Source organism: Notothenia rossii (genome assembly GCF_949606895.1).
Source record: "Notothenia rossii genome assembly, chromosome: 11".
Taxonomy (NCBI): Eukaryota; Metazoa; Chordata; class Actinopteri; order Perciformes; family Nototheniidae; genus Notothenia; species Notothenia rossii.
The window spans coordinates 49,824,816-49,833,002 of NC_136910.1; the positions used below are offsets into that span (position 1 = coordinate 49,824,816).

At 40.4% G+C, this 8,187-nt stretch overlaps 1 protein-coding gene across 1 annotated transcript; it reads left to right on the forward strand.

Annotated features, from left to right (window-relative positions):
* Positions 1-298: 298 nt before the first annotated feature.
* Positions 299-4,483, forward strand: LOC307025330 (uncharacterized protein; the record flags this gene model as incomplete). The annotated part of the gene is made up of 5 exons (XM_079659965.1): positions 299-448; positions 1,190-1,771; positions 1,880-2,023; positions 2,637-2,892; positions 3,019-4,483. 5 exons carry the CDS (start codon positions 299-301, stop codon positions 3,678-3,680), a joined length of 1,794 nt encoding a protein of 597 aa, XP_079516091.1. The 3' UTR covers positions 3,681-4,483.
* Positions 4,484-8,187: the final 3,704 nt, after the last annotated feature.

Sequence of the window (8,187 nt, forward strand, 5' to 3'; positions counted from 1 at the left end):
AACCAGTGCCACCAGCACCACCACGGCTGCGATAGCCAAACAGCAGACGTTACCGCCACAAACATCAGCCCTCAGGGCTGAGGTTCTCTGGTGCCTGAACACAGCAGCTAACCATCATTCATTCAATTCGAATGAGGGCATTGGGGAATTGTTCGAAAACATGTTCACTGACTCCGACATAGCCAAAAGTTTTGTTTGTGGCAAAGATAAGACATCGTATATCCTTGGATTTGGCATTGCTCCACATTTTAAGAAGCTTCTTATAAATAGCATCAATGCTTCTGGGCCATATGTTGTCATGTTTGACGAGTCTCTGAACCAGTCCGCCAAGAAGAAGCAAATGGATATTCACATTCGGTTCTGGAGAGATGACCGCGTGACGTCTTCATATTTTGGGTCACAGTTTCTTGGACATGCAAGGGCTGAAGACTTGCTGCAAAGCATTAAAGTGAGTTGATATTTTCTTGTTTGTTCTTTCTTATTGTCGTTATATGCCCATTTGAAAATGTTTATGTCATAGTTAGCCTAAGCTTTAGCCTACACGACGTGTGTGTCGGGTGTGTTTTGTGACCCTGCAAGGCGATATCAGTCGCTTTGCGCTCAATGCTATTTTGAGAAAATCCACGGTAAACAAACATCCGGGTTAAAATGTTGAATTTCATGTTTTCGCATAATTTGACAGTATACAGTCTACATATCATTTCATATCGTGGACAAATCACGGAAAAACATACGTTTTGACTGTTAAGCCCGGTGAAGATGCAACACATTAGCAGTCATACCATTTGTCAACGCCGCTTAAAAAGGTGATTTTCTCCTCTTCTAGCATTATCATGACAGGAGAACCATGCCACTTTGGATACAGTTATCTTAACGATTGTTCTAGCAATAGCCTCAATATACATATCGTTGGAAAGCTTAGTTTATGGCCGTTCATATGAGAACAATAACTTAGTTTTGTACATTTTACCAAAGCGACTGGTTTCGCCTTGCAGGGTCACATTTTGATGAAGGATTTGGTTAATATTTCTGAAAGATGCATACTGGTACTACAAAGGGGGAAACACGTTTGACTTATACTTACTGGCACTGTATTTACTGTCTATCTATTGTCTATTTTATGAATAACCAAAAACCACAGGACAGATTAAAATTTTCAATAAACTTTGTTTTTTGTGACAATTCACAGGAATGTGTTGCACAACTCAACTTGAGACACCTGCTGTCTGTCAGTATGGATGGCCCAAATGTCAACTTCAAGCTGCTGAAGCTCCTTCAGAACGAACATTCAGAGCTTCATGGGGATGCACAACTCATCAGTGTTGGCAGTTGTGGCTTGCACACCCTCCACAATGCCATGAAGGCAGGATTCGCAACATGGCAGGTAGACAAACTGTTGCGAGCTATGCACTACATCTTCCACAATGTTCCTGCCCGTAGAGAAGATTACACCGCCACCACAGGATCTTCTACCTTTCCCCGATCTTTCTGTGGCCACAGATGGGTGGAAAATGTCCCTGTGGCTGAGAGAGCTGTCGACATTTGGCCTGTGCTTTTAACATATGTTGATGCTGTTCAGAAGAAAAAGGTGACAAACCCAAACACGGCGTCATATGATATCATTTTGGCAGCACGGGATGATAATTTGATAATTCCAAAGCTCCAGTTCTTCTTGTCAGTTGCACGAAGCTTCAACCCCTTCCTGACCAAATATCAGACCGACGAGCCTGTGCTGCCCTTTTTTGCTAAAGATCTGAAAGAACTCCTGATGGTAAGAAATGTAATTCCTGTAGAGTAACTGTCTTTATTTGAATGTGATTAAACTGTATCAGTTGACAGGTGTGACTTGATTGCTAACAGTTTTTGTTGTTCTTTTAAGGCTTTACTGCGGCGATTTGTTAAAAGGGAACTTATACAGGACCGAAGCCCACTGCAACTTATCACAATCCAGGTGTCTGAGGAGAAGAACTGGGTGGCTCTGAAAAATGTGGACATCGGCCTGGGTGCTGAATCTGCCATCAAGGTAATTACTGCAGATACTTTCAATGTCATACATGAAATGTGCTGTCGGCACAAATAAATAGTTACTTCGAACTATTAGGGTAGAAAATGAATGAGTAACATTGGGCATTATTTAACCACCTCTGTGGTAAGCAATATAGCTATCGTAATTGTGTGGTTGTTAATGGTTATCTTTCAAACTTCAGTGGTCTTCACCACCAGGCCTTTGGCATTGAGGCTTAAACTGAACCACAGCCATGAGGATATACCAAACCTCTTTCTCACTCTGGTTAAATTGTTAGGATTGTTTTAAATGTGTAACTTGTCATAGTTTAATTTCCAATCATAGCAGTGAATGTTTATGCATCCTGAACTCATCCTGAACTATACTCACATATCCCATCACTCCCCCACCCACCCACCCACACACACAAACACACCCACACCCACACACACACACACACACACACACACACACACACACACACACACACACACACACACACACACACACACACACACACACCCAGAGAGCAGACAACCAACATCTTTTCCCCACAGGTTTTACACAAGTATCTCTATATATGTGACAAATAAATATCCTTGTATGAACATTAATGTTCTCTATTTGTTAGGCCCTTCAGAGCAAACCAGGAGGCAAGATAGGGGAGCTCTCTCTGCTAACCTTCAGGAAAGAATGTTTGCAGTGCCTTGTTAAGGTTGTCATGAAATTGCAAGACAAATCCCCCCTAAAGGTTCCAATGGTTAGGCACATTGCATGCCTTGATCCCACACAAATCCACCAAGAACCGGAGTGGTGCATCAAGCAAATGAAGAGTGTAGTGCAGACATTCCTTCAGGGAAAGAGATTGACAGGTGGCATTCCAGCTGGTAAGAAAAAATACAGTATGTCTAGGGACAGGGAAGGTCATTCAAATGAAGGCCATGTTCTAAGGGTGTTCTACTTTGAAATGTACTTAAATGTCATTAATGATTATGTTTTTGTCAATATTGTAGGTGATGTTATCATTCAACAGTTCGAATCGTTGACCTCTGTGGAAGGACGGGATGAACGTTTCCTGGCTTTCAAGCCACTGAAGGACCGCCTTGATGTGTTCTTCTACACAACCCTCAGCAGGCCTTACCCTGACTTGCTGCAGTTTTGCCAGAGTCTCCTCCTTCTTTCCCATGGCCAAGCCACTGTGGAAAGAGGATTTTCAGTGAACAAAGAGGTGGAGACATGCAATCTCCATGACCGCACACTGGAATCACTGAGACTAGTTTGTGACAGGATCAACAGTTGTGGTGGTGTTTTGAAAGTGCCCCTCACAAAGGAGCTCCTTGCCTCTGCCTCATCAGCTAGATCCCAGTACAGACTGTACCTTGACAGTGAAAAGAAAAAGAGAGAGAGTGCTGCCCATGCTCTGAGGAGGAAGGCAGTGGGGGAGGAGCTTCTGGACCTCAGAAGACAGGAAGAGGTACTTCGCCGTGTTTGTCACTCACTGGAAAAGGACGCGGACAAGTTGGCCGAGCAGGCTGAGGGAAAGGCTGGGTCCAAAATGGCTGAACTGATAATCAAGTCCAATACCCTTCGCAGAAGGCAGAAAGAAAAAAAAGAAGAGCTCTGCAAATTGGAGAAAATAATTGAAGATAAGTCCTCACAACTGAGACTTCTGTGACTGTACACCCCTCACAGTTATTGTTTTAAATGTTTCTCTTAGATACAATGTAGATTGCAACAACTGCACACAGGCACACCCACAGACGAATGCAGGCACACGCACACACAAACACACACACGTACACCCCTACAGTTATTGTTTTAAATGATTCACTTAGATACAATGTAGATTGCAACAACAACAACATCCATACAAAGGCGCACCCACAGACATGTACATACATGCACTCCTCACACACGTTATTGTGTTTAAATATGGTGAATGTTATATTGAAGCAGATCTTTGAAAGCTGTAGTCCTCAGAGCATATTGTTCATTAAAGTTATTTATTTGATTGATTTTCAATTTTTTTCATTAATACGCATTATTAATACGCACCAGTAACTGCTTAAGTGTGTGTGTGTGTGTGTGTGTGTGTGTGTGTGTGTGTGTGTGTGTGTGTGTGTGTGTGTGTGTGTGTGTGTGTGTGTGTGTGTGTGTGTGTGTGTGTGTGTGTGTGTGTGTGTGTGTGTGTGTGTGTGTGTGTGTGTGTGTGTGTGTGTGTGTGTGTGTGTGTGTGTGTGTGTGTGTGCGTGCGTGCGTGTTTGTGAGAGAATGCGTGTTTGTGAGTAAGTGTGTGTGATGTGACACTTTATTATTAATATTTATGGTTGTTAAGTGATATGTGTTTAAGAAGTGTCAAGGTTATTACTCACTTTATTAGGGCTAAGGGTCAACTCAACACTACAAAAAAAAACACAATTGACAATGACAATACTTAATGATCACAATTAAACATTAGTGTACCTGATATGTATGACGGGTGTGACAGTGTCACACTAATACCTTATAATTAGTAGTCCAAAAAGGGCTGCTGCTTGATGTCGTGTTGGTAGTAAAAAATATTGTGGAGGTAGTAAAAAAGGTAGTAAAAGGTAGTAAATTCATCTCTATGAATCCTGCAGATACCCTGGACTAAGACACGAGGATAGGAGTCGAGGAGGGGAATTAGAGAAATTAGAAACCTTCAAGGTAAAACAAAAAGAACAACAACAAAAAAGACGACAAACTGACAAAGAACACAAAGGGAAGACAGGCCTATTTGCCCACAAGACTAATCACACAAGCGGGAAAATAAAAAGATAGGAAGTAAAACCAGTCAAGAGTAAATACATTTCAAAATAAAACAGGAAACAACATCACACCAGGATCGTGACAGGTTGGTTTTTAAATCATCTTATGTTACATCTTATATAATGATCTGACTGATTTTGTTCCTTATCTCCGGAGTACAATATTATCATTACTGGTGCAAACCATGGGTGAGATAATAATACCCCTGCTTTGATGAACCAGATCTATTATTCAAACCTAGCTTCTCAACTACTGTAAAGCTGCTTTAAGGTATGAAGGTGTGCAAGGACCCTGACACACACAATCCAAAGAGAAAGACTGACTACATGCTTCAGATTATCTCATGTTTTCTGTAAGAAATGTGCGCTTTGAAACACCACGAAGGCAACAGCTGATCAACAGCTGATGGCTATTATGCACATATGTTCCGCACCTGCTTGAAAAGTAACAGAGTTAAAAAAGGAGTATCTTTCCTCCAGCATGTTTTGACGCAGCTGCTCTGATGTGAATCTTTCTGTTCAGCTATGTATTTATGCAACTCAGAAGCTTTGATGAATAAATTACCTTTTTGCAAGCAAGGGAGCTTTCATTTGTTTTTCTTTTTGTTACTCAACTGTATGTTTGAGTTCTTTTCAGAAGCAAAACCAACTAGACAGCCACATGGCATATTCATTTTGTGTGTGTGTGTGTGTGTGTGTGTGTGTGTGTGTGTGTGTGTGTGTGTGTGTGTGTGTGTGTGTGTGTGTGTGTGTGTGTGTGTGTGTGTGTGTGTGTGTGTGTGTGTGTGTGTATATGGCAGACTCCCTTGTTAGACAGATGTGGTGTTCAGTGATGGATAGTGTGTGTCCCGAGGTCATATCTCAAGCTATCATTCACGTAATGCTGAGGCGTCATAAACAATAACAGAGCTCAATCCATCAATGGACACGGGAATATATGCACACATAGAGTTCATGCAAAAAAAAAACACCATGAGCAAGCTCACAATGGATTTACATCTGGTCACCGCTATTAATCATCCGTATTGTGAAATGGGGTTGATATGAATAATGACTGAGTTTACTGGAATCATACAATAACATTTTGTTTTAAATAAAGCCAAGAAGCAGCAGAAAGGAATATTAGTAACCCAGATAAAAACATCCCCGTTTTGAAATTGAACCCATACCTGCTCAAGATGTGCCTTTCTGTAGTTATGGACAGGATGTCTGATCTGCTGTATGTCTTTCTGTGGGGAGGAGTTAAATGAGGACAAAAGAAAAGATCTAGAAACTTCTAGTGGAATCTTGATTGGCAAATAAATGGACCACGTGGTCCTCAGCTTACTGTTGGTTAGCAGGTGCGTGTTACATCTACGAGTATTCAGAACGTTCATACCATCTGTTCACATGGTTGCTCATCAATACAAAAACAAGAAGGCAGTGACTTAGCGGACTTTATATTTATGTTGGGATTTTCACACCATACTAAAGTTGGTGTCCCTTTTTTAAAACTAAATTAAGCATTGAGTTATATAAAAAAATGTAGCCTATACGTTAAAGCAGACATATAGGCCTGCGTATCTTGACCAAAAATCTTTTTTTCTAACTCTTAACACGTAGTTTTAGTGTCCTAAACGTAGCTTAAAGGGGTCATATTATGCCAAATGTGTTGAAGCAATACTAGACAATAGCAGCGCGGGTGTTACAATGTGAAGTAAACAAAGGAGTTAAATTGACGCCTTTTAGGCAAGCAGTAAAGTGTGTCTGCTGTTGAAGAAAAATGTCTTAACATTTGAGTGTGTGCAGGATGCCCCAGAAGCATCAGAAAGGTAGTTAAAACGACAGTCATTAAATAACATTTGGAGCAGCGGCCATTTTCCTTACTCCAGCAAATCTTCATCCCTTCAAACAATTTGGCTAGAACTTCCATTTAAATATTCTGTGTCTGCGATATCATTAAAATACACTTATGATATTTATTATCTTCATTTTGTAGTTTGGTGACAATCCTGACTTTTACTCAAATGTATCCAAGAGGGTACATCTTTTGTATTTTTGACACTTATTGACTTTTCCTGTAGTGCCACCATTAGAGAAAGCCCCGGAAAGCCCAACACACTCTCAAAAGAGTGCCATAGGTAACTTTACACATTAATGCTCTTCAGAACCTACTACACATTTGTGTAAATTCAGCTTTTTCTTAAAACAAGCTGAACTTTTATTCAAATTGCCTTTACCTCAGTCTGCTTTGTTAGCTGTTTGTTCAAACAGCTTGCTTTTTACTGAGCCCACTAGGCGCAACAAGGCTTTATGCTGTTGTATCTTATGCTTGAAGTGCCGTGTTATTTATTTCACCATTTCTAACCATTGCTCTGTGGGAATTTAAAGTGTTTATGTGCCTCTAAGCTAGCAACAATCTCCTTAATACGGACTCCCCTGCTACTGGCAGGATCCCATGGGTATAAAACATTATCAGTTTTAAGAAAAGCAGTTCTTACTAGTATTGAGCTCGTTACAGACCCCCACAAAGTAAGAAGTTCCTGTTGGACATCTATGACACACATGAATTACATCACAAGTGGTCCGGCACTTTCAGTGATGGATGCATATTGTGTCATAGGTGATTTGTAATTAAGTGGAAAGACATTTCAGGACGTCATTATCATTCATTCTACTTGATTATGACTAGAGTGATTAATGTAGCAATCTATTCCGCAGACCTGACTCAATTCATTACACGGTCTTATTAATGAGAAAGAAAATTAAAATGTTTGATTAAAACACAGTAGAGACATTAAAAGTTTTAAGCTGTGTAATTTGTCTTTGGACAATGACAGAATGAGCTACATATTCAGCGGACATCAGCACATTTCTGTAGATAGTGTTTCATTTTAAAAAGGTTTTCTTTGGCAACATTTCTTTTGAAGTCTCCCTGTTCTCTAGAGGTAAAAACAATAACCTTAAGACATTTATGTTTTGCAGTGCAGAAAATGCCATCTTGATCATTCAACTTTATTTCAATAGTGGTCATTGCCGCGTTGGCATTATATTAAATGATTAAACACATGTTTTGTTGGTGTAAATCTTTTGCCTAATTTGTTAGGCCCGAACCCAAGCCCCAGTTCTTTATTGCAATATCAATACTGACATCTGATACAATATCAAACTGCAATCAAGATTCCAATGTATCTGTGGCATTGGCAGGTTCTACTGGATGCCAATAGAAGGCATCTGTTGCCGTCCGATGAGCGCCTTTAGTTTGAGAATTGTAGACCAGTCAGCAGATGTCAACAGCTTAAATCGTCCTTGAATAAAATAAACCACCAGCTGCCCAAAGACATTGAAATATCTCAAACTCTTGTTGAAACTAGTCAGCAGGGATAGCCACAGTTGTACTTGTGTATCAACATT